The 27,500-nt window shown below is 40.7% G+C and overlaps 1 protein-coding gene across 4 annotated transcripts in view; it reads left to right on the top strand.

The window, feature by feature from the left end:
- The window catches only part of dph6 (diphthamine biosynthesis 6), a 58,896-nt gene that overhangs the window by 30,089 nt on the left and 1,307 nt on the right, over positions 1 to 27,500 (top strand). For 2 of the 4 annotated variants that reach the window (XM_043263090.1, XM_043263091.1), the window contains 2 exons: positions 11,242 to 11,481; positions 22,143 to 22,512. In XM_043263090.1, coding sequence (XP_043119025.1) covers positions 11,242 to 11,481; positions 22,143 to 22,512 — 610 coding nt within the window. Of the gene's footprint in view, positions 6,501 to 11,241; positions 11,482 to 22,142; positions 22,513 to 27,500 lie in introns of those variants that run through there. The other 2 variants (XM_043263092.1, XM_043263093.1) reach the window with 2 other exon arrangements.

Here is a 27,500-nt window from a genome sequence, read left to right on the forward strand (position 1 = left end):
TCGCTGTGCCCCCCGCCTCCAGACCGTGATGAGAAACGCTTCTGATGATGGCGCTTGTGTCGCGCAGACGGATACCTTTCCCGGGAATAATCACCCATTCATGCCTACATTTAATTTAGAGGAGGGATTCGCTGAAGTTAGCCAGAGCACTTTGGAGCTTTCCTTGACTGCTTTCAAAGGTCCTGAGCATCATTTATGAAGAAATGTTTTTAAAGATTTAGTAACTAGCTAACAAAAAAAATGCACTTTTTATAAATTATTGTTCTTGAATGTATTATTTTTTATTCTGATCACCTGATATTTATCTCAAGTAACTTTTAACTGTCGTGTAGTTTTAGTTGACTATAAATACATTATAGCTGCACATATTGGAAAAATATATGAAAACATAACTACCACTTACTTTAAATGATGTAATATCTTTATAGTTGCTCTTTACTGAATTTAACTGAATAAAACCCTTTAGTGTGCAGCTGTTACTGCAAGAAACTTTATTTCCTTTCTTTTTTTTTGGATTTCTTTTTTTTAAAATGGCTTTATTTATAACTAATTCTCACTTAATGTATTAAACTCATTTGAAGATATTTGATCTAAACAAAATGTCTATTCTAAACATCCTAAAAAATGTTTTAACGTCTATAACATAAAATTTCCTCACAACAAAACACGACACATGAAAGTCCTTTCATCACGAGGGAGTGTTTTCTGTCTAATTGCCGAGAGCGTGTCATTCTGTTGTGTAACGTGAAGGATCCTTATCAGATTTGATTTACCAAATTCGTTAACCTTTGCGTTCGCGTAGCTCCGGGCCCCGAGCGCCGTCATTTAGATGAAATTAAACGCTCTGTGTGTTTTTTGTTTTCTCAGTTTCACCCTTGATTAGCTCGCGCGCGCCGAGGTCACGTTTAGCATAATAGTCCCTGCGTCCTTAATGAGGATTTCTGGACGTGTGACAGATTCTCCTCTGCCTTCAGATACGTCTTGCCAGATGCGGGTCTTTTCATGTTTATGCAAATCACAGTTTATCTTTAAGATTGTAGCGTGACGTATTCGCGTCCAGCAGACATCTGAGCGTGTTGCGCTGGACTTTTAATGCACCTACACAACTCTTTTATGAAGTGAACTTACTTATGGGGCAATTTAGCATCATTTTGCCAGAAAACGTTTAGACTTTGCATCACATGTGACCCAGGACATCATTTTTTAGGATAGGACTCTATTTGGATGAGAAAATCTAAATATCGAGAAAATGATTCTTAAAGTTGTCCAGATATTCTTAGCAAGGACAGGACATATCCTAATGGTTTTTGGCATCATTTTTTACATTTTGCTCATGCAGTGTATTGTTGTCTATCGTTCAGATATACCCGAGCTCTTATGACTGCTCCCGCGCTCCAGGGACACATGCGTTCATGTTAAAATCTCGTGTAATATAACTTATCGTATTTGCTACGGTGGTGGTTTTTAAAATAGATTTCCCCATGAAAACAGCATGGCATTAAATAAAAATACGCTACTGCCGCTCTCCGTCAGAGGTCTGGGGTTGCCAGATCTAATGAGCTATGATCAAATGGTATTTGACATTACATTAAGACAAATATTTTACACCTCGCTAATATCGCGAGTCTTCCGCTGCAAGCTCTCCAACATTTTTCCAAGAGAAGGGGGGAAAAAAATCAATTTCCCCTCATAACAGACGATTAAGCTTGTGTGTTGGCAGATGGTTGGAATTGACCCTTCATTAACCAAAGTCGTCGTTAACAGCAGGAGTTGTAAATGGCGCGTCGCCGTACACCTTGGTGATTTAATGTTTCGCCTTCCCTAAAATCCCTTCAGGAGCGCCAGCCGTCGTGACGGAGCCTGCGAGCCAACGGAAGAGCTGTGTTAAATCACGATCCGCACGCTACCCTGAGACCTGGCAACCGCCGCGTGCTTTAATAATCCAATTTAACATCCGCCTGCATCGTGTAGTCCTGTTAGTCCCAGTTTTGGGAATACGCCCACTCCATCGGGAGGGTCGCTTTATTCCGCGCGCGGCCCCGCAATTGGATTTGCATTGGGAGAAATCGCAATCCGACGCCCACAATTAGCGTCGAAGAGAACCGCTGCTGCGGGAACATTTCAATAATCTCCTTAAAGCGGGCGAAACGATGGAAACAATGAGGCCGGGTTCTCGCGCGGGAATGCTCCTGATAACAAACGCTCCCCGATTAACAAGAACTCCCGCGATTACGTTCTTCTCTGATTCATGCTCAAAAGTTTGGGATCACTGAAGACTCTCCTGCTCACTCGGGCTCCATGCAGTGTATGCATTAAATTCTTCAAAAGTGACCGTAAAGACGTTTATAATGCTACAAAAGATTTCCGTTTCGAATAAACGCTCTTCTTAAGAAATACTGATCGGCACGGTATATTATTCTGGTAAATACACAGAAATAAATGACACTTTAGCACACATCCACAGAGGAAGCAGCTGTTTTAATAGTAATAGTAATAATTCTATGTTTTTGATGGCGTAAACGCAGCCTAGGCGAGCAGATGTAATAAAATGGTGTGTGTTGTGTGTGTGTAAGCCGCTTCAATTAGCAGATCGGGTTAATGAGGCTCGCCGGGCAGGAGGTACGTTGTGTACAGATTAATTAGAACATTTAGGTTAGTTAGTAGCGCAGCTAAACGAGCGGCGTCTCCGAGGAGGAGCCCGTCAGAGCCCGCGGTGATCTCCCTTCGCCATAATCTATTAAAGCGCCGCTTTTATCTCACCTCGCCCTCGTCATATTTTATGGATTTTTTCATAAACACTGCCTATACTTCATAAATGTCTCAATTTTCTAGTCTATTAACATTACTTCAGAAGCGGTTGATAAAAGAGGCAGGCAAGCATGAAATAATGCCCCAGTAATATGCAGCGCTGCAGGCTAGAGCAGTAGGGCACGAGCCGCGCTCAAACAATGCTAGGATGCTATCAGCTCTAATAAAAGAGCCAGCGATCACTTACCGCCCGAGAGAGACGGGAGAGACGGGGAGGACGGGGGAGAGACGGGGCTCTTGGGCCAGTTGAGCTGAAGACAAATGAGCTCTTCTACTGTCCTGCTTTCATCCGCCGCTCCGTCACGATCACACACCAGACACGCTTTAGAATAAATCAGCTTTCTTAGGATGGCACTGCATCTGTCTGAGACACAGCTGTCAGAAAATCTGGAATCCAAATATGGAGGAAAATCTCCTTCAAAGTTGTCCAAATGAAGTTCTTTTAGTTTTAATATATTTGCGTCAGGTCACATCTTCACGGGACACGGTCTTTACTTGATATCCTAATGATGAGCCGTCTGTGAATAAACCACACAAACAAACGCATCTGAAACTAACCAAAGTTATTTAATGCTAGTAGAGTAATATTTTAAATCTAGCTACAAATAACCGAGGTTGTGTTTTTGGCTTTGAAACATCATTTCTTATGACTAATATGGAAACATTAGCTTTAGTTTCCAAAAACATTTATATGACCCACTTTATATATTCATTTATATGTATTGTTTTTTATTTATTTAACGTATTTAATATTTAATGTTTTAATTACTGTATTGTTTCACATTACAAATGCATAATTATTTTTACATTTAATAATTGTTTGCTCCAATCTAACAATACCTAGAAAGCTTAAAATGTTTTTATTAACGACATTTGATGTTTCTGAAAATTGCCCACAAATGCCATCAAAACTACATGAATCTGAAACTAAAGATGTAATGCTAGTAGAATAATGGTATGAATCTGTAGCTACGGGAAATCAGTTTCTAGAAGAATGGGATTCATCTTTTAACGTTTCATTAAATTACTTCATATCGTTAATATTGATGATACTGTTTTGTTAATTTTATATTTAGTAGTTACATGCACTAATGTAAAAACACAAAATACCTCATATTTTTCGTGATGTTTAGTATATTTCTTAATATTAAAATGCAAAGTGAGCGACTTTTGCCAAAATATTGGTTCAGTATAATACTATAATATCTAGCTGCAAATAATAAAGGCAGTTTTTGTTACTAAATGAATGATGTTTAAGTATTTGAATTATTTGACGTTACATGCGCTGTATATTGATATTAATGTTTTAACATGTTATGTGTAAGAAAGAGTCGGAGGGGAAAAGAAACAGCACGGCTAGATCAGAGGATCACATTAGATCCATTTAAAAGTGTGACCTCGTATCTGAAGCTGCTGATTCAAATGAATCAGTACAAAAGAACTGATTTGTTCAAACGAATCAAACTGTGTGTGCTTTGACTAAAGGTCTAAATTCTGCAGTTAATCAGCACAGTAACATCACTGCCAGAAGAGAAAAGAGATATTTCAAACTTCTGTTTAAATGTGCCTGAACGAAGCAGTAAAACCAGCAAGCTTTGACTTCACGTCTGTGCTTCTCTCACCTATCTTCAGTACGAGATCTTCTATTTCACTTCAACACAGTGAAGCACGTTTTAGGACCTTTTACAATTATATTTATATCTTTCTCATCAAAATTCAGAATAAATGCATAAAATAAAGACTTGCCTTATTATTTAACATACAAATCGTTTTATTTTTGTTGAAGATTCTGATTAAAATCAATTTAATTGAATACGGTAGTTTCACAGTAACGTTTTATAATCTACAAACTCTTAGATATCTAATCTGTCTTTTTCTTAGAATGAGACTTTCTCATGAATATAGTGATCTCACAATAAAATGTTTGCTATATTTAATGTTTTTAAATCTGAATAAACTGCATGATATTATGATATGTACATAATTTACCATCTAAGTAATATTAATTTTCCTCACAGAATGAGACTTTCTCATGAATATAATGCAGTGATTGTACAGTAAAATGGTTGTAATGTGCTGTATTTAAATTCAATAACGTCATTTTTGCATGCGGTTTAAGATGTTTGTAATATGCAGGGCTTTTTTATTTACATCAACATAAATAATGGCGCGACGCATAAAGCACCGTGCTTGTTTTTAACGGGGATTTCCGGTAGGACGTGAGTGAGCTCTGCGGGGCTCAGATGCAAGATGCACGTATAAAAAGTGAATAATAAATGCTGAATCTGAGGACCAGCGAGCGCTGTCCGGTTTGATCACGTCCAGAGCCCATTACTATGGTAACGAGGGTCTATTCCTGCACGGCGGCGTGTGACGGGACACACACTGACAGTCGGGGAGCCGCGGGTCAGAGCGCTGTCCGAGCGGCCGGCACCTTCCTCTGCGTCTGGGAGGAGATCGCTTCTGTTCCGTTTACTTTTAGGCTTTTCTCGTCTCGTCCTCGTTCGTTCTGGGCTCCTTCGCTCTCGTGCAGATGCCTTATTCATATTTCAGCCTTGCCAAACATGCCTGCTACACGCACTTAAACCTCAGGAGTTATTTTGCTTAATGAAACTGATGCCTGTTTTAAATTTACAGTGCATGCCATTTTATCAGCCCCCAAATCTTTATTATTAAATGCAAAAAAACATGAAAATAGCATCACTTGCTGTCTAAATAATTGACTTTTTAGAATAACATTAGAGAGATTTGATTTGTATTTAATCGCCACCAAAGTGTCTCAATGCAAAATGATAATAATGATGATGAGCCTTTTAACAGAAAGCATCCCCGTCGCTGTTGTTGGTAATTGTTATTATTATGTACGTTAAAGAATTAGAATTTAAAAAAATAAGAAATGATATTTTTGATGTTTTAGCTATAAAATATAATTCATATGAAAAACAGAATATACGTTCTTTATTGTATTGCATTATTCCATGCAGCATAAATAGCACTTGAGAAAAATGCGTACAGTAAAAGACAAAAATAAATAAACGTTAACCTGGCACAAATAGTTGCTTTTCTAGGAAGCACTGAAATAAAACTGAGCTGCTGGTCAAATAAACACAGACGTAAGAGGCAGTGATGTTTGATAAAGAGGATGTGCGTCTCTGCTGTTAATGAGCAGCTCTTCCGTGGGTTTCCTGAAGTCATACTGCCATCTCTTGAGCGGATCTCACACTGCAGGTGTGTGTGTGTGTGTGTGTGTGTGTGTGTGTGTGTGTGTGATGTGACGCGGCCTGACATCAGCCGCGGGTCTGGAGCAGAGACCCTCACGAACCGGACCAGACCCATCAGAGCCGGCCGGAGACGCCCGGGCGCTAGGCAGATTAGCGGGAGAGAGCACGTAATGCAGGATGATGGAGTTTGTCGTGGAAGACGCTGCTTGATGGAGCGACGCGCGGCGGCCCTGGCGTGTCCTGCGGGGTTTGTGGGATGTGCATCAGTCCAAAAAGCCTCACAACCAATTTGTCACAGACGCAGAGGTCGAGAGCCGCGCCGTCCCTCCTCTTCCTCGCTGACAGAACGCTCTCTGACGGCCGCACGCATGATTCGGACGGATATGATCAGATGTCTGAACGTTTCAGCTTCTGCACGGAGAAAATAACACTCTCCTTTCTGAACGTGTTGTTTTTGATTTGAATTTTGATGTTTTCCGCATGCATGTCAGTTTTTTGTATTTTATTCATTTTTGTTTTATATCTATATGATTTTATATATATATATATATATATATATATATATATATATATATATATATAATTAATATGTCGCAATATATAAAAACCATTTAATGCTCCATATATAGAATTAATTTTATTAAAAATAATAATAATAAAAATAGATGTAAAGTGATTTAAATCCCATTGTGGTGTTTTCACGCCAGTTAAGCAAATGCAAAATACAAAAAAAAAATCATATTTTGTAAATGGATTCATTATTTTCATTGTTAAATATTACCGTAAAAGTCTCGTTAATTTAATAGAATTAAATGTTTGTAATGCATAATTTTCAATCATACCATAAGTTTTCTTAAACGTGTTTATTTATTAGCTTGCATTTTGCTTTGGTTAACTTAATGACAATGATGCACTTTATCAATAGATTAAAGAGAAATGTTTCCTTGGCGAATGGGAAAGAATTTTTAGTCAGTTAAGGTTTATTCTTAGTTGAAGCTGTAATAACCCCGGCGTGACCTTGCTGGCTCTTGTTTTAGCCGACAGACAGTGAGGAGCTGACAGGAGCCGATGTGACAGCGTCTGTGGGCATCAGGCCGACACACACTCGCTCCTCACACACTCATATTCATATTTTGCTTTCTGAATCCGGTTTCCTTTGTGTTCCTAGCAGGAGCTTCTCGTGAGCGTGAGGTGCTTCATCAACATCACAGGAGCTCTTCATAAAACTAGAACCAGCCAAATCCAGAATACTCGAGTCCTCCTTCTAGACTGACAGAAATCTATACTCACCTTTATTTCATATGCATTGAATTTAGTGTTAAATTATTCATTTTAATTTAGTATTCATTTCATTTTAACGTTGCTTTAACATTTCATTTAGTAGAATAATAATAATAATTGCTATTTTACAAAATATATATATTTTTTTTAATAATGTCATCTTTTTTTAGCATTATAAATCCCTATTTAAAAACTTAGTGAGAAAGGGTTTCTTTTTTGAATAAATGCTGTTCCTTTATCCTGAAAAATAGAACGACAGTTTGCACAGAAATATTGTTCGGCGACATTCTTTTCAACGTCGATAATATTCGAAAATCGTATGTAATAATAATGCTGTAAATCAGTGTATTATTCCGGTTTCTGAAGATCACGTGACGCTGAAGACTGGAGGAATGATGCTGAAAATACAGAAACTAATAACACACACTCACGGAGAACACAGCTGCTTTAAAATGTAATGATATTTCCAGATTTTTGATCAGACGAATGCGTCCTTGGTGAGCAGAAGAGATTGTGCTTTTTATTTCAGTAGTTTTAGTTCTCGGGTCCTGAAGAGCCCTCGTGCTGTGGGATGGTCTCTGGTGTGGCTCGTCGGCTCGGCGTGAGGCTGTGTTTGTGTGAGGCGTCTCTGTATGTGAGCGCCATCAATTATGCATGAAGATCCGGTCGGGATGTGCGTCCATTAGCATACCTGATGGCGCGTCCTTGACCGGAGCCGCCGAGTTTGACTGTTCGTCAATAGCAGGTCACTTTCCCCCGGCGCGGCCGTCTTCTGGCAGGAGCTCGCGTCTTTAAGGTCACCTCCGCTGCCAGAGCTCGTAAAACAAACAAACCAGATCCGGGTCCGCCGAGGTTTCCGTCCGAGCTTGTGAAGTAAAGCTGGAGAATGCACCGAAGTTGCGCTTTAGAGTTAAACGGAGCGCTGCGGCGTAGTTTGACCCCTATGAATATTAATGGTCTCCCTCGACTCTATTAAAAATGCATGGGCCGTTGTAGTTGTTGATCAGATTTTGGATGCCCATGCAAATTGGCCTGTCTTCCTTGTCAGCGGCGCGGATGAATAATGTAGTTGTGTTGTATATTCAGGGACACGCCATTGACAGTCAATTAACAAGTTTGATTGGTGTGTGAACTCGTTCTTTTGAACTGTTAATTTTATGTAAATAGTATTCCCCAGATCTCCTCCTGGCAGGGCAACCTGAGCGAGCCTCTTAATAATTGATCGCGCTGCACCTGTTTTTTATTTTTAAATATTATAATAGCCGAGAGGTCTGGCTTTTGATATTGAAATGCAGAGATGTGGGCCGGCCGAGGCGAGAGGGCCTTCCGAGGGCCGAGCCGTTAGGAGATCCCCGGCCCGGGCCCTGATGCCGCCTGATGGCTCATAACTGGAACGCCAATGCTGATTTGTCGCGGAGGCGCAGACGATGCCGAACAGCGCTCGCAGGTAAATGATGCGCTGATTGATCGGCCGTTGGAAGGCCGCGAGCTTCCGCCCGTCCCGGTAATTTGTAGCGGCCCGGCGCGAATGAAGATTCATCAGAGCTGACAGGTGAAGCCAGGAGCCGGGAATCACGAGAAACCCGCATGATTATGGAAATGGATGTGACTCCTTCCTCCCTGCAGCCAGCGCCGTTTGTTGATCCGAGCTCATCTCGTAAAATGACGGTTTTTGTCCAGGGCGGCGGATGAATTCACAAACGTCATCGAAGAGATTTCTCACAATCGGTTTGGCCGTGCGCGTTTGGACTCGATATGCACAGGGATGTGACAGTCGACGGAAAATGGAGCCGCCAAGAGAAAACGCTTTTACGTGATATAACGCTTATGACTTGAAATCAAATAGAGCGAGTTGCATTTTTCGGCTGGATTCCAATGCAACGTTTCTGGTGTTTTTTTATTTGGTTGCAAAATTAGGAAATAGCAAAAAAAAAAAAGGAAAGCAAATTTATTAAAAGCTATAAAGACGTTTAAGAGAAGCTAATGAGAAAAAGAGAAGCGAATACGGTAAAACCGAATCGAAAACGTTTCGTCTCCTTGAACGTACAAAAAATCAAACTGAAATTAAAGGTAAAAAATTATGTCAAAAACACAAATGGAAATTCTGAAAATTCCATCTAGTGCATCTTCATGTGCCGAAAAAATTAAACTGACATAAAAATGGATAAAACTGTAAAAAAAAATAGCTATTTAATAAAAATGACAGCAAAACGACTAAAGCAAACGTGAAAATATAGTTTGTCGTTTTAGTGCTTAAAAAAACTGAAATAGAAAAATAATAAATGCTATATATATTTTTAAAAACAAGAATAGCAAATATGACAAAACACAAAAAATATTTAAATTTAAAAAGAACTCATTTGAAATATTAATGTTTTCATCCGGTTTAACTTGATATTCCAAACTAAATTTGAAGTAAAAACTAAAATAAAAGACTCAACCTTTAAAGTCTGAGATACTAACTTGTATGTGTGTGTATATATACATATATGTATATATATATATATATATATATATGGCAAAAAATTAAGAAAACAGAAAATATAAAAACTCAAACTAGCCAAACTACTAACAGCAGCTATAGTATCTTCTCAGTAATGCTAAAACTACACTAAATTACAAAACAAAGACTAGTTCTGTGCGTGTTTACACTCTGAACTAACTGGCAGCATTCAGCCGCGGAGGTCAAGCGGTCAGTGTGCTCTGGCCGGGGCTTTAGAGTCGCTCTGGTAATCTGGCTAAATACAGTATCCGCGGCCGCATGCTAATTAGCTCTAAAGCTCGCACCGATTGATGGAGAGAGCCGTGATGGCAGCAGAGGTCAGGCCTCGCTCGATCCGCACCGATCACCTGCAGCCGCTCGACCTCTCCTGCGTGTCTCCGACGGCGCTCGTATTTTTAGCTGCGTCTCCAGAAGAGAGTCTGTCTGTGGATTCTCAGCTAATTATCAGCTTGCTATGAATGCGTAGGAGCTGTGCTTTCATCGCTCGTGTGAAACGGGAACTCTAGGTGATAAAATAACAAAGAAGGTGTAGCGCGTTAATTGATGCTTTGCTGTTCAAACACAAATGCTTTAATAATGTTAATGAATTGCACCTTTTTTGATACGAGGCTCTGACATGTGGGTGAAACGATCGCCGGTTTATGATTTATGACAGTTTCCAGCTGTAGCCTACAAATTAGGACGAAAAGATCGAAGCCTTAGTCAAACTAAATCAAGTCAATTGTACGAATTCTTCGTGATAAAATGATGAATGTTATGCAAGCTATTCGTTTTTCGTTTATGGGTTGTGCATTGCTGCTTTATATTAGTCAACCATATGTTCAAGTATTAAATAAATATAAAATGGGTTTCAGGCTTGCTACATCAAGATATCATTTGGTCTGTAGTTTTTGGGTAACTTGTATGAACTTGTATTAACTGCTGAAAACAGGGCACAATCTACCATGCTAATATTAAAAAAAATGGCATATTGGGTTTTTTACCTGAATTTTAAATTATGCTTAATATGGATAATCTCCTGCAAAATTACTATTATTTTTTTTTATATTTCTTACAATGAACATCAGTCACAGGACGAGCTACTATCAAGGTGCATCATAAATGTATCACAATTATTAAACAGTAATAATAATAGCTATTATTATAATGCAGTTGAACAACCGCAAATAGCATGTGACGTGATGTGTGTCACTTATCAAACGTTGTCAAATAAATGTTTAAAAATGGCTACATTTGTTGCTTTTGGGGAAAAAAAAGCTGCTAGGGTAGTCTGAAAAGATGAAACATTTAGAAAAAAAAACTGCATTCCCTTAAGGGGACTATTGCAGCTCTACATACTGTTTTTCAAATCGCTGAAATTATTAAATGTATTACCTGATCGCCTCTTCATCGAGGTGTTGTGTGTGTGTGTGTGTGTGTGTGTGTCAGGTGCGGGACGCGGTGTTCTGCTCGGGACAGATCGCTCTGGTGCCCTGCTCCATGCAGCTGGTGAAGGGGCCCGCGGCCCTTCAGGCTCCGCTCTGCTTCAGTCACACGGAGAAGGTTCTGCGTGCGATGGACTCCAGACTCACGCTGGCTCACGTGCTGCAGGCGCACCTTTACATCAGCCGCCGAGAGCTCGCCGCGGCCGTCACCGAGGCCTGGGACGCCAAGCTACGGGAAATACAGGTGAGTTAGTCAGAAACCCTGTGAAGAGATCTCCTGAAAGCTCACTGAACCTCAACATCTGACCACGTCTCATCAACAGCTTTCTTCTTCTTTTGTCAACAGGAAATATTTTTGGAAAACAGGTGCATAATAATACTGTTTAATAAAAAATATATGTATTTATAACATATAATACTTTATGATAATATTGGAGACTAAAAATGCAAGAATGAAGTGTGAAAAAATAGGAATAATGCATAGAAAATTTGAAAAACAACAGTTGAACAAAACTATTCAAGTAAAAACATGAATACCTTTGTCAGTAATTTTCTAATAAAAAAAAAAAGTTATCCTTAAGTCATGATACATTTGCCTGAGATGCATATTGAAAATATCACGTCTTAAAACAACACTATATGTCTGTCAATGGGGTCAAAAACTTAAGTAGATTTTTTTCAGATATTTTATGTTCTGTTGACAATTTTCACTTTTTATTTCTTGCTTAAATTTTCTTTACTTGGTTTTAACAGGATCTCAAAACCATAAAAGAGCTTTTATTTTGGTGGGGGAAAAAAAAACTAAAGATGAACCTTGAAGATTTATAAACAGTTGGGTTAGTGCATGTAGTGTTTTTAGGTGCATTAAGTGACAGGTCTGTATCCAAAGCGGCTTCTGAAGCGATGAAGCTCACACGCTTGATCAGATGCAGAGACTGATGTAAACCGGAGCAAGGCCTCGATCAGACCGGTGTTCAGCAGATCCGTCAGACGGTGTCTGAGCCCGAGACTAATATTATCTTAATCCTTTTATTAACGTGTTTGCTCTGTGATAGTTGTAATTATTTTCTCTTGCAGTCTGCATTGTTTCATTATATTATGTTTATTTAAGAGACCTCGATTAGGGAAAAGCAATTAATCCCAGAGACCTTTAAATGCAAATGAAGGCCCTCCCTGGTGAAATCGGCTCTAAAGTGTTCGACTCGAGCCAATCTGGAGCTGCTAAGCGCTCATGAAAACTTGATGTTATGAGAGCGGTGCATGTCTTTAATGATACGGGCAGATGTCTTCCTCGGAGCCCCTGCTTCACTTCTCTGAACCCTGGGAGCGTCTGACTCTGATCTGCTCACGAGATCCGTTCCAGACGCTTTTATTGATCAGCTCGCTATCACGACGATTATTGGGAGCTCAGATATCACAAACCAACTTCTGCTGCATTTATTTGAAAGTGTAATGTTTAATGCACAGTTTAAAGCAGCTGTTGTCTGTGTGTAAAAGGTCATTTATTCCTGTGATCAAAGCTGAATTTTTAACAGCCATTACTCTAGTTTTGAGCACTTTTATTCATGAAGGACTCATTAAATTGATCAAAAGTGAGGGTTAAGACATGTATGATCTTTCAGGCGATTTCTGTTTCAAATGAATGATGCTCGTATGAACTTATACATCAAAGAATCCTGAAAAATACAATTTATCCCAGTTTCCACAAAAAGCGTTTTCTGCACAAATATTTTAAAGATGTCTCTTCTGGTCACTAAGACTGCATTTAGATAAACAAACATAAAGAAATATTTCAGTCTAAAACAGCCATTTTTATGAGTATATGTTCAAATACAATTTATTGTTGTGACTCCAGTCTTCAGTGTCACATAATTCTTCAGAAATCCTTCTAATAAGCTGATTTACTACTCAAGAAACATTCCTAATTATCATAAGTGCATGATAGTTTTGTCATACATTTTATTTTTCAGATGATTCAAAAGTTCAAAAGAATAGCATTTATTTGAAATCTTTTTTAATATTCTAAATGTCTTTAAGTTACTTTTGATCAGTTTTATGCGTCCTTGAGTATAAAAAAAATATTGTACACATGCACAATATATCACAAAATCATGAAAAAAAGCCTGAAATTTGAGCTCATCAGATGGAGGCGTTGAGCAGAGGTGATTGATGCGAGTCTCGTCTGTGTGTTGGCGTCGGTTCGTGTGTGTGTGAGATTATCTAATCTGTTCTGTTTGATCTCATGCTCACCATAGATGGGTTTTTCCCTGCGGTGAGGATTTCACACGGCACCGGTGCTCATTTCAGCCTAATGTAATGAGAATATAACCATGCATACAACAGAGGAGACACTGAGTTCATGATTAAAACCCTCATACAGACATATATACTCAAGACAGAGAGAACAAACGTTAAAGTTTAAGTATCATCAGTTATATTAACAAGCTACTGATCTGAATCCTGGCAGGGTGCTGGGCTTCAGTGTTTGACGCTTGAATGATCACATTATGATCTGTGACCAGTTACATAAACTGTTAAGACTGTGTCTTAAGAACTAGTTTGATCAACTAGCAGTTACTAAGTTACACATATAACCCTCGTTCCCAGATGGAGGAAACGGAGATGTTATGTCGTGACTGCAGACTGGGGGTCTTGCTTGGAGCCCTGATTCACTCTGAATAAGAGAAAACAGCAATGAAATTTGGCAAGTGGTTAACACATCCCGAGCCACTTTTTGTCATATGGGTATAAGTAGGTGACAGGTGCAACCACTCATCAGGTTTTGATGATGAGCCGAGAACCAGTCCCTGGCACTCAGCGATGGTTCGAGGTTGTGGCAAGGGGACATCAGGGAAGGAGGGTTACGTATGTAACTGTGATGTTTCCTATCTGTCGGTCACTATGAGTTATGTTGTGACGACAGACTGGGATCAATGGAAAACGGCACAACCTGAACCCCGTTAAAACCAACAGCACTGCAAATGTTGGCAAGCAACTGCATGTAAGACAAATGCTATGCAATGGTTGTAACCACCTCAGAGAAAATTTGCTGACCTTGGCACCCACAGGAATCAACAGTCGCTGCTAGTGAAGCCAAGCCTTGATCCTTAAGAGAAGGGATTTTGACCTTCAAAAAAGATTTGCTTCAAGTCTTCCTATTTGTTGTTACAGCTTGGCAGAATGATGAAGAAGCAAGCCTTCTAGAGAAGGCTTCGTTGTCACCCAGCTCGTAGCTTTACAGATGTCTGCTGGAGATGTGCCTTGTGCTAAAACATGAGAGGAAGCAACAGTCCCAGGGGACACAACTTGCTTTGAGAACGGTACACCAAGGCAATAACATCCACTATCCAACCTTTGCTTGACAGCCTTCTCTTTCTGCTGACCTCTGTAGCAGACAAAGAGGTGCTCAGAGCCTCTGAAGCTCCGGGTGCAGTCCACATATATGCACAGGGCTCTTAAAGGACACAGCAACATCAATGTTGGATCTGCCTCCTCTGAGATCCCAGGAGGGCACTAGGCGTGCCCTAGAGGGATTTAACCTCCTTGCACCCCTCTGGAACCTCACAATGAGATCATGTCTTCCGAATGACCTGCCATTCACTGCATCATGATTTGCTGCTGTAGCATCCACATGCACTTTCAAAGTGGAGGGCGACAGCCTACACTCCAACTTCTCCTGCAGGAAAGAAAGCACTACTCCAATCAGGCATCTTCGGGGGTTCTCTCTGCGAGAGGAACACCAATCATCGAACAGACTTCGGTGCATAGGCCTGCATTGTAGAGTGGGCCCTAGCCTGAGTGATTCACCGGCCAATTGTGAGCCAAAGAACCATGGGTGCCACAGGGACCCATACCCCTGACAGAGGAGGCGCAACCAGCAGGGCTTTGTTCCTCGTCTTCCCTGACCTTGCAGAGTGCTTGCGTGAAAAGACCCACTGCAGGGAAGGCAGTAGAGGCCCTGTCCAGAGCCCCAAAGCTACCTGCCCTATGCATGTGTTGCCACAGCCAAAAGTGGGGGCATGTGTTGTGACAACAACATGCCAGGTTATTTGTTCTAAGGGCACCATGGCCCGTAGAAAGGTGCAACAACACACCATTGTGATGTTTACACGGAGTGTCCCACAGAACCATGCCCATCTCAGGACTCGGGAGTGAAGCCAGTGCTGAAGTGGTCTCATCTGAAGCAATCTGAGCAGCAAGGCTGCGGACGCCATATGCCCCAGGAGACTCTGAAAATGTTTCAGTGGAACCACTGTTCTGCCTCTGAAGGAACTCAGGCAGTTCAGCACTGACTGGGCACACTTCTCTGAGAGATGCGCCGTCATACTCACTGAGTCTAACTCCACACTGAGAAAAGAGATTCTCTGCACGGGGAAGTACTTGCTCTTTTTCCAGTTGACCCGAAGCCACAACTGGCTGAGGTGCTGAAGCATCAGGTCCCTGTGATCTCACAGCTGTTCTCCTGACTGGGCCATGATGAGTTAGTTGAAGATCCAGATGCTCGCTCTCAATAGCAGGGGAAGGGCCCCCTCCACGACCTTCGTGAAGATGCGGGGGGACAGGGAAAGCCTGAAGGTGAGGTCACCAGCCACCCCGACTCACGGTAACCCTCAGATCCTCTGTCTGGAGCAGAGAAAGCAGGACCGTGGAAGCTAAAGGTTCTCCTGCACTCCCCTGGAGGAAAGAGAGGAGTGATCACAGGACTGACAGGGGCATGAACTCGCATTGAGTGCATACACCCTCCCTGAACGCATCTTCAGCATGCAGACACTGAATACAGCTCTTGTGGCCATCGTTGGAGGTCTTTGAAAAGACACAAGTCGACTGTGTTCAGAAACTGCTCTTTGTGAAACTCCAAGGGGAATCACTAAATGGACAGGGACACCGCTGACTGTTATACCGCCACACAAATAGCTTCTTCTTCCACCTTCTTCCACTTCCACCGAATGCACCTTTGGCTCCGAAGTGGATAGGGAACTACCTTTCCATAAATAAATTGAAAAACTGGATGACTACGTTTTTAAAGACTGTTCTAACAGTTTATGCAACTGGCCCGTGATATGAATAAACTAATCACATGCAGAATCAAAGATGATAGACGTGCTGTCAGAAGTGATGTTTCATGTGAAAGTTTGCTGAACTGCATGAACTGAGAAACCAACTTTCCATTCAGAGGTGATGAACTTTATTTTTAATGAAGATCCAGACGGTGACACTAAGGACTTCTTTTGTTTTGACAAGTGTAGTGACAGATCTTTTCTTCTTCCATATTATGATGTTCATCTGAGTGAAACAGATTCTTGGCAAATAAAAAGTGTAGGGTGGCACTTGGATGCCTATTGATTGGATTCTGAGATGTGGGCGTAGCACTCTCGCATGGGCGGGGTTTAAGAGAGGGGTTATAAGATGCAGTTATGACAGACTAGATAAACATTACAAAGTCAGAAATACTGAATACTGCACTTACTGTATTCATAAATTGTTCAAAGTCAAATTTATAACATGCAAGTAAGCAAGATAAACCAGTTTCATCATCTGAACAGTGCATAAACGAAATGACAATATTGTGTTAAAGTTAGCATGCGTATATTTCAGTTTGTTTTTTACTAAAAGATTGAAATATTAGTCTGTTTTGTTCTATTAGAGATTTAAATGCCAGCTATTTCTGTTCTGTTTAGAGATTTAAATATCGGTTGCTTTATTCTATTAAAAAGTTGTTGTATTAAAATATTTAAATAACACCAGAGAGGGTCCCGTGTTAATTAAACAAACCTGCTTATAACAAGGTCAAAACATTTACTAAAAAAAATTACAATTCACAAATTGTTCACAGTAAAATCTGTAAGGTAGAGATAAATATCAGTGAGATAAATAACATGAACGATGCTGTAGTTAAACGTGTGTGTGTGTGTGTGTGTTGATGCTGGCTGTCAGCAGTGATGTCTAATGAGCGGTGATCTCTCCTGTGTGCTCTCACATCATTGACATGCTGCTGGATTTGTGCACTCAAGTGATATGATGGAAATGCTTTCTTTAGATGAGCGATAAACCAGTCTCCATGTTTACCAGTGACTTCACCACACATCCAACAATCAGAGCACTAGTTAAAGGAGATGGAGCCGCTGAAGCGGAAGAAGCCGTGTTCTTGTGCCCGGTGCCGAAGCGTTCATAATGTCTGTAATGGGGTGTGTGATGGAGTTTGCGGGGTTAATTGGCAGCTTTGCAGATGTGTTGTTTGTGGAGAGCGTTTAACTTCAGATCAGTCAAAACAAAACCTGCTCACGAGTTCATGAAGTTTTTGAAGTTGTGTAAGAACTCTCTCACTCAGGTGCTGTAGTGATTACATTTACATTGATGCGTTTGACAGACAGTGTTGAATGAAGCCTGGAACAAAGCGTTCCCTGGAACTCGAACCCGTGACCTATTGAGAAACAATATTTGCTCTGTTAAGAAATGGAAATATTGGTTGGTTTTGTTTTATTAAATTATTATTTGTTCGTTTTGATCTATTACGAAATTTATTGTTCGGCATTATATTTGTTCTGTTGAGACATTTACATATTGGTCAGTTTTGTTCTTTTTAGAAATTAAAATATATCATTTTGTTTTGTTCTATTAAGAAATGAGCAGTGTCACTTAAGTCGGCTGTAGGTAATTAATTAATGTGATTTTGCGTTTATACAGCAGTTCAGCATCACGAGTGTGTAAATAAGTTAGGAATAAAAACTTTAAAAGCCTTCTTTTGTACAGAACTACCCTCTTCTACCACAGATCAAATCTGAAATTTGAGCCCAAGCCCCAGATAAATCTCATATTCACAATAAAACATTAGTTTGAGCTTGAATCTGTAAAGGATGATTTCCATCGACAGGGATGCTGTTCGATTAAGAAATATAAATATTGGACATAAATTTAAATGTCCCATGGCATGGAAATGTCATTATATGAGTTTTTTTTATATTAATATGAGTTCCTGCCTGTGGTCCACATGATTATGATAGGTGTACACTGAGCCCTGGAGAAAATGAAAGCTCAGACCCAATCTGGGATCTTCCTTTCATGTCGTCATACGGGGAAAAGGTTACCTTCCCTTTCTCTGCTTTGGCTGCCGAAGGAAAATAAAACAGACCAAACCAGATGGGCCGATCTGTACACTCCCAAGGATAGACATTATTTCAGAAACGACATGGTCGTGAGATGCAGTAAAACTTTACACTCGTCCATATCAAGATAATCCTTTATTGAACCTTTTCTGATAGGAAGTGAGCAAACTCAAGCATTTTTGGCAATCATTTCTATCCAGTCGACTCATTTTATAGCGTTTCACCACAGCTGTCTGCGTTTTTTTCATGTAGTAATATCAGGTATATGATCATATTTCTAATTTGAGGCTGTATTACGTCGATTCTATTTTAAGCGAATCTGTGTTGTTTGTTTTGCTTCCAGTTAGCTCTGTGACATAATTATGACGTCGTTACGTTTGATTGGCCTGGGCGTGCGTCACTCAGAAAAAACAGACCAATCAGAAGAGAGGCGCATGAATAGTAATCAGAAAGGCCGAAATCGAGCTGTTTTTGACTGAGCTCCTGAGATGGTTTTTGTTAATTATACCACAAAAACATATTCTTAAGGACATCAACAAAATAAAACTCCAAAAACATGTTATGCCTGAAGCTTAACAGAAAAGCAGCAGTAGTTTGGATCAGGAGCTGTGTAGGTGTTTGTGTGTGTCAGGCTCCGGGCCCCGGCTCAGAGCCGCTGCAGCAGAGCGCCCCGCTGGGAGGAAATGTCCAGGAAGCGCCTGAGCATCCCGAGCCATCAGCACCCCGCTGAGCGCTGACTTTACACCGCTTCCTTATTATGGTGTTTACTGTTCCTCCTCCTGCGGGCGAGAACAGGACAGCGGAGAAACACTGAGAAGCACTGCAGAAGAGCCTCAGAATCAAGATGATCGGATTACTTTCTTATTTAACAGCTGACAGATTTTATAGAAGAACCAGGATTCTTGAGAGGCGATTGTAAAAGTCTGCTTTCTGCACCTATAAAAATTGTGCAAATTGTGCATATATATATATATAGGTCCATTAGTTAATATGAACTAAGAATGAACGATACTTCTACCACATTTATTAATTTTAGTTAACAATTGTAGCATTTAGTAAAGCATTATTAAAGTCACAAGTTGTGTTTGTTACCTTTAATTAACGCTGACATGAGCTAATAACACATGATTGCATTGATATTAGCATCATCAAAGAGGAATAAATACTGTAATAAATGCATTGTTCATTATCTGTTCATGTTAGTTAACACATTAATGTTAACAAATCACACCTTATTGTAAAGTGTTACCGCTCTCAGTTACCAAAAGCGACTATAATGTTACGAAATATTTCTATTTAAACTTTCGACTTTTTTTAGTCGTCTGTGAATCCTGAAACATTTTTAACATCGGTAATATTCAGAAATGTTTCTTCAGCAGTAAATCGATATATTAGGATGATTTCTGAAGGATCGTGTCACACTGAAGACTGCAGCAATGAGGCAGAAAATGAATGAAATTAATTATTGTATAAAATGCTACTTTCTAATCACATGCTACTATTTTAAACATCTTATTACGATACATTTTTTTGATCAAACAATTGCAGCCTGGTATTCTCCTTTAATAACACTTAATTGCGGTCTGGCAGGGATTATGGTTTAAATGGAGAGAGGTATGAATGTACCTGAGCTGGTTGTGACCCGTGACAGTGTTCGGCCGTTGAGGAGCTGGATGTCGAGGGCCGTGAGGTCGGCCTCTAAAGCCTCTAAACAAGGCCCTCGGGTTCCCAGCACAGCCTTATTACGGCCCCTGAGGGCCATTAACAGCCTCCCGTTCATTACAGCACCTCGCGCCGTTAAGTGCTAATCTTTGGCGTATTAAAGCTCGCTCGTTACAGACGTCTGAGTGAAGGCTTTACACGCTGCTTAAAGCTGCTATTGTTTACTCGCGGCCGCTCTGGAGAGTGGTTCGATGTTGATCTGCAATCAGCGACGGCTGCTTTAATCTGGATGTAAGTGCAGCGTTCGCCCGCCGGGTCACGATCAGAACGCGGCCTGGAATTGGGAGAAAAGGCTCTCTGATTTATTCGCCGTCTGCTTTCGAGTGAATTTCAAAATAAAGTGTATGTAACCCGTCATTATTCTGCTGTGCTGGAGTGGGATGTGAGTGGATGAAAATTGATCCAGCCAATTGAAAAGGGGGTTAAGTGTTTTTGCCCTTATCGACGGCCCAACAAAGCGGCTGTTGTATAAAACACTCATTTGTCCCCCATTAGCACATGAGACGGTGTTATTTGAGGGCCGCATTGTGCCGCGTGCGACTTTGAGAGGCGATAATGGCCCGTGCGCAGACCCCAGCCGAGAATAAAGATTTTAACTCTGCGGAGGAGGATGAAGAAGACATTTAAAGCCATAACTGCCGCTCTCCAGTGTGGTGAAATGGTGTAAAATGACCCTTGCGTGTCTGGAATCAATCACGCCGCGTGTCTTTGTTGTGGCTCGGTCAGGCGAGTTTTGAAGGTTCAGGTGATCTTTATTCCGCCGCTCTGCTCTTTGCCGGTCTCGGCTGGTTTAGAAACCAGCTCAGATGTTTGGTTGGCGTGTGTTGACTCCACATGCCTGCGCCGTGCACTGCTCGCTTTGTAAATTCAAGCGACACTTTCTACAGGTGTTCTGCGTTCTTCCACAAAATAAGGCCTGGCATTCACTTAAGCATTCATGTATTCAATGCATTACAAAATATTTTAATTGATTCACCTTATAATCCATTCTGTAAACCTTGCTATTCATTGCTACATCTTTAGATGGTACGATGCATTAAAACAAACCTTGATATAATAATGCATTTTAAATTCGGTTATAAAAATTATTCACGAAAAAAGGCATTGCGGCATACTATGTTGTTATGCGTTATACACGCAGGCTTTAGGTCTGCCCGCTTAAATCAGACCGGAAAGTCTTACGTTCCGTGTTAGACGCAGTGGGAACATACAAGACACAGAACTGCGTGAATAGCGATCACAAAATGGCGCTACGTCAACCTTGAGGTGCCGAATCGTAAAAAAAAAAATGGTTATTTATTTACTTGGCAGTTACTGGGACAGTCACAAGCCTCTGGGTTTTCATCGTAAATGTTGAAATATAGCTAAATTAAATGCATTATTGCTTAAGACGAACATATTTAGTTTAGTCGAGTCAGCAGATGTTTATTCATTTTGACTAATTTCTTTGTGTCCCCTTGCATTTATTCCTGACATTGTAAGTGTTCAGAAAAGAGAAAGATGCCAAGTTTGGCGTCACTCCTTAAGCGGTTATAATAAAAACAGTGCTAACTAGTTCTTTCACAGGGTAGTTGAACATAAGGTAAGGAGTTATGGAAAGGTGTCATCACAGGCTCCATACAATGATGTTTGCTAGGGACGTTTCAAGAGAAATCAAGGCTCTTGATACATTGAAATCCATTTTTGTCTATTATTAGTCCATAACATGTTTTTAAAGTCAGCAGCTCTCTGTGTGTTCCAAAGCAGAGGCAGTCAGTGTAGAAGTACTGCTAGTACTCTCAGTATTTACCAGACACTTACAGTATTAGCGCTGTATAAACGTGGACAGTTATTTTTGGGGAACCAGAGGACAGTATTTCCACCGATTTCTCAGGCACTTTCACAACGAAGCGCAGCGTCTCCAGAACATGGCGCCCGCAGCGACACTACGGCGAGAGTAGCTCTGCCGCCTTTCTTTGGCGGCAGAACATTTGTGGGTGTTGTAAGTCTCCCCACGCAGTGACGCAGTGATGCGAGGGTGTGTTTAATCACGTCATTTTAGCGTGTGCATGTGTTCAGTGCTCTGTCTCGGTCTCCTCAGGGGAAGTGTGCCGGAGCGGTGCGGGTGGAGAGCGGTGTTACGCTCGTGTCGTCTCTGCCCAGAGCAGCAGCGGTGGAGCTGCACGTGACGGCTGTGCAGGACCGTCCCGCGGACAGAGCGTCTCATCACAGCGTCTCGGAGATCCCGGGGTGCAGTGTCCAGTGCCGTCTGCTGCAGTCCAGCTGCGCTCGATACGCCTCTCTGTCTCTCTCCGTGAGCGTGAGCGGTCCTCCCGTCTCGGCCGAGAGCGTCACCGACCAGCTGCTGTCCTCCTACCAGAGCACTCTTCTCAAGACCACCGGCCTCTCTGCACTGTGCGTCAGGGTTTTCTACAAGAGCCACGACTCGCTCGCCACTCAGATCGCCACAGGTACGCTTCGGCTCCACAGTCTAGGAACAGCTCAGACAGATTTCAAAGGTGCTCACCCCCAAGCCATCCCAGATTAGGAGTTAGTTTCTTCATCAGGTTTGCCTCAGCAATGGATGCTCTGCAGTGAATGGGTGCCGTCAGAATCCAAAATAGCTGATAAAAACATCACAATAATCCACAGCACTACAATCCATCAGTTAAAGGAACACTTTTTTTGAAAACAGGCTCAATGTCCAACTCTCCCAGAATTAATGAGCTGAGTTTTATTTCATTAATATTTAGTCCTTCCCATATAAGAATGTGCTTCTCTTTTTGTCTTTAGATTGTTTTAAAGACCAAACTTGAGAAGAATTTTAATTACTGAATCAAACGTTCTTAAAAATCATCGAAAATGACTTCTTGAAGTTAGGATTATCATTCAACTGGTCTGAAATCCCCGAAAGCAGGGTGGTTAACAAATTTATTGTTTCAAATATTAAACGAAAAACACCACCTGTGTATGCAGCATAGGACAAACATTACTGTAGCTAGTAATGTAACTAGTAAAAAACAAACAAACGCCAAAATTAGGACTCATTTGTAAAGGTTCATTTTCATCAGCATTCACAAGAGGAAAAGGATATATGTGAACATCTTAAGACTTCACGTGAATACACAAAGACATAATGTGAACCTCTTTTTTATGTCTTTGTTTCTTCACAAATTATGCATCAAATCTAAAATATAGAAAACCGTCCTATCAGTCAGTAACAGTATCTCGTTCATCCTGAAAGTGTAACTGCGCTGCTGAGATCACATTGAGATGTGATTATGGGTCATATTAGCAGAGTGCTTTCATATCTACAGGACGTTTCTCGAGGACAGTCATCAGCCTGACATGCGTGATGTTCTGAATGCAGGCCTCGCTGTTGCTTATTGCAGGAAATGAAATTATAGTATGAGACGCGGAATAGAAATGAGACGTCTGGTCTGAGTGTCTGCCGAGTGACAGTCTGTTTGTCTCGAAGATGACGAGTGTGCTCTTACAGGAAGATCAGGTCTGGTTTGATTTCAGACTCGCGCTTGGAGTTCTGCTCTGATGTCAGATGCGTTGGGTTCCTTCTACCTCCTGAAGCTCGTTTCCACATCAGATCAGCGGTCTTCAGAGACAAAGCGATCGGCATGAAGTCTGGTCCTCACTGCAGGTCATTCTGACCATGAAGAGCCTGCATGTGCTGCATCTGACGGTCGTGATATTACAGTGACCATAATATTAGACTGAAAACCACACGATCATCACTAGAATCCAAGAAATCAATTGGGCGAACGCTGTTGGAATTATTTAGTTATTACGCTAACGCTTGGTAACTAGCTAGAGACTTATCCCTCAATGAATTCTTAATTTGTTGCTTATTAATAGTTAGTAAGGTAGTTGTTTAGGTAGTTTAGGTATTGGGTAGGATTAGGGATGTAGATAAAGGCCATGTAGAATAAGCCATTAATATGTGCTTCATTAGCACTAATAAATGGCTAATATTCGATTAATATGCTTGCTAATGAGCAACTAATTGGTATAACCATAAAATAAATTCCTACCATTTTAGTTTGCATAATATATTTGTGTATACTGTGCATATTTATTGTTTGTGTGTGTGTGTGTGTGTGTGTGTATATATATATACACACATGCATTTACTGTATACATAAATATACCCAGTACACACGTGTATTTTATGTATACTGGAACTTATTTTGAAATTATCGTTGTCGAAATAAAAAGTATTAAAAAGTCCTTAAAATTTTAAAAAGTATAAAAAACATTCAGATTCATTTCAACAAAATGTGAACATAAAACTTATGATTTATGAAAACGTATTTAAATGATTATTAGTCGTTCTAAGATGGCACTGCTTCAGACTGCTCGTTGTGACTGAATATGGATGTAACTCATCTATTCAGGTCGACGTGATTAAACGTCCCTAGAGAGTTCAAATTAAAGAGAGGAATATTGTTTTATAATATTGTCACTCAGAAGCCTGTGTGCTGTATTATAGATAATGCTCAACCTTTACAACTGAAAGGGTTTAAATGTTTTGAGACAGAGCCCTTCTGATTAAACACGCGTCAGGGTTAGAACCCGTGTAGCGTGCGTCGAGCGAGCGGATGCTGCAGCATATGTTCAGACGCGTTTCTGGAGCTGTCAGTCGCCCGACGGCCTCGGAGATCGCCCCGAGCCGCTTCACGGGTCACAGCCTCACCGTATCAGAGCCGAGATGAAGACTTCTGCCCTCCAACCCTTCTACTCGGACGGGACGGTCGAGCATGAAAACACAGATCTGCCCGGATCTCCTCTCGCTTCTCCTTCCTTCTGGAGACGAGGAGACTGCAGAAGGCCTGACGCGCTTCAGATGTTCCTCAGCAGAGAAGAACGTGTTTGCACGCTCATCACGTTTATTGAAACGGCCGGTTTAAAACGGTTCATAAGCAAACCGATAGTAACCTGGCGACTGTGTTATTTCCCGTTCTTAAAAATAGTGGCAAAATAGAACAGTTTAGTGAAATAATCGAAAAAAAAAACAGTCCGTAAAGTTTTGTTGCGCAACATATTTGACCTGTCAGGCTTTTATGACTCATATAGTCTGATATAATGAGAAAAAAATATATATATATTCTCAAATAGACTCAAACTGAGCAAAATAAGCAGAGACAGACGTCATGCAGTAGATGGTGTGTGAAACCGGTTTAACAGCAAAGACGGATCATGTTGATCATTAGGAACGTGTTCAGACTGAATGCAGGTTTATAAGCCGATGAAATCAGGATAATGAGCGAAAGTGGTTTATGCATTAGAAAACAGGTTAATGCGTTTACATGACCAAACGTATTAAGCAGAATCCGTTTATATGTAAGGGCACTAAAATTTTATGAGCAATTGCACATGTTTAGTGTTTAATGTGCTGGAAAATATGAACCTGTCAGGAATTCACTGCAGAAATCTACACATCTCTGCTGATGCTGTACTATGAAGACTTTTAATTCCTGCTTCCGTTTCTTAGTTGTTCATATATGAATGCATGCATAAATAAATCTGTCGTTAAAGCAAGATTTTGCTGTAGCTACTATTCAAAAGTTCGTGTTTTATTGGAGTAGAAACAAAAGTTTAGATAAAACTGCTTATATACAACGATTTGATTATTAAATAAATGAGATTCATTCATTATATTCAGAACCATGAAGCTTAAAAACAAATCGGATGACAAACGGAGTTCAAAATAACTAATAAAAACATTCTGTGAAGTGCATGAATTTTTGTTTTATTTTTGCATATAAGCAATTTATTTTTGCAAAGTGACGCATTCAAAACCTATAATTTAACTTAAAGTCTGCAAAGTGAAAGTTGTGATCAAATCCTCTCAGTGTCAGAGAACTTTAAATAAACACTAGTTTATTAGTAAAAAATCTTTTATCCTGATTTCCCAAGGCTGTTTGGATACAGTGAAAGTAGAAAGCTGCGTTTTCTTCCGTTATTGACCTTAACTCTACTTAAAATCAGGATCAGGCATAAAATAATGCCATACACATGAAAAAAGGTCGAGAAAAGATCGAGTAGTTGTAATGTGGCTGAGACACGAGTCGTGTGTTTCTGATGATTCCTTACATACCGGTTAAAAGCGAAACTCATACGAGATGCACATATTTAGTGAGAAAGAAACATGTATGAGATTTTCAGGACAGTGTTAATAAAGTTAAGTTGAAACCAGCCAGGCGTGGTTTGCCCAGGTAGATTCAGCTTTTCTCCTGTTGACTGGACGGTGTTTTCCATGCGTACGGGGCTTTAAAGCAGCAGCGTCTCATGAAAGGCTGCCACGAACGGAGCGTTTGATGGCGATGAAGGTGACCGCATCTGCTCTGTTGATCTGCTGTTGAAAGTCCAGCGGCCCGGAGAGAACCGCAGGCCTCCGTAAAACACCGCTTTTCATTCACGTGTGCGTGTGTTCCTAATGAAAGAGCCCGAGGACTATCAAAACAGATTTCACCTTTCCATCGCAGCTTCCCTTCGCCTGTCTGATGATCACAAACTCCTCCCTGACCTCGGTGTCCCAGCGCTGCAGCGCTCTCGGGATAATTGGAGTTAAAGGGTTAGCGGGAAAAAGTCATTTACTCACCTTCATGTTGTTCTTGGTTAATTGGCCAAACATGAAGTGGGATAAAAGAGAGGTTTCTGTTCCTATAAATGCATCACGAAATTGTTTGAAAAGCCTCATGCCGTCCCTTTACTGAGCAAATAAACACATGCATGCAGTGCATCACACAAACTCTGCTGCGTTTGCCGTACGAGTCTTAAAACATCTCATCACTTTGTTTTGTGATGGCTTTTTGGGTTTGGAATAAATATCTCCCAGTGCAGGCAGAAAAGTAAAGCTTATTCAAAAGGAAAACTGGTTGGTTTTTCTGGTCCCGCTTCGTTTTGAGCATAAATGCATTTACTTGAGCTATATCCCTGAGAAAACCAGACATCTTTATTGTGCATCTCCAGGGGCTTTTTGGTCAACTGGACTTTCGCTGGGAACAGAAACCTCTCTGCTTTCTTTATAAACGTCGTTATTTATTTTCTGGGGGTTAACCGATATTTTCACCAACGTGAGAAAACCTCAGGATATGTCATTTTGGGCCGAGATCGCCACCGGCAGCGCTTCCTGAGCAAAGCCATGTTTGGAGAAAGCAGCATTGTCCAGCTCTTAACCTGTGCCTGCGACGCTTAAAGAATGAGGCGTGGAGTTAAATAGATCGAATAATAAATAGACAAACTTTCTTCAAAAGATCTTTGTGTTCATCAGAACGGAGGAGCTCGTACAGGTCTGGAGCTACTCGAGGGTGAGCGAACGATGACGGGACTTTTTTGGGTGAACTATTCCTTTAAGTAAAGTGTTAGCAAGAGTTCTTAAACCTGACGATTGATAAAGAGAATGCTGCTTGAATCATCTCCATCTAGTTAAACGTTAAAAATC

Source organism: Puntigrus tetrazona, chromosome 17 (assembly GCF_018831695.1).
Source record: "Puntigrus tetrazona isolate hp1 chromosome 17, ASM1883169v1, whole genome shotgun sequence".
NCBI classification, from domain to species: domain Eukaryota; kingdom Metazoa; phylum Chordata; class Actinopteri; order Cypriniformes; family Cyprinidae; genus Puntigrus; species Puntigrus tetrazona.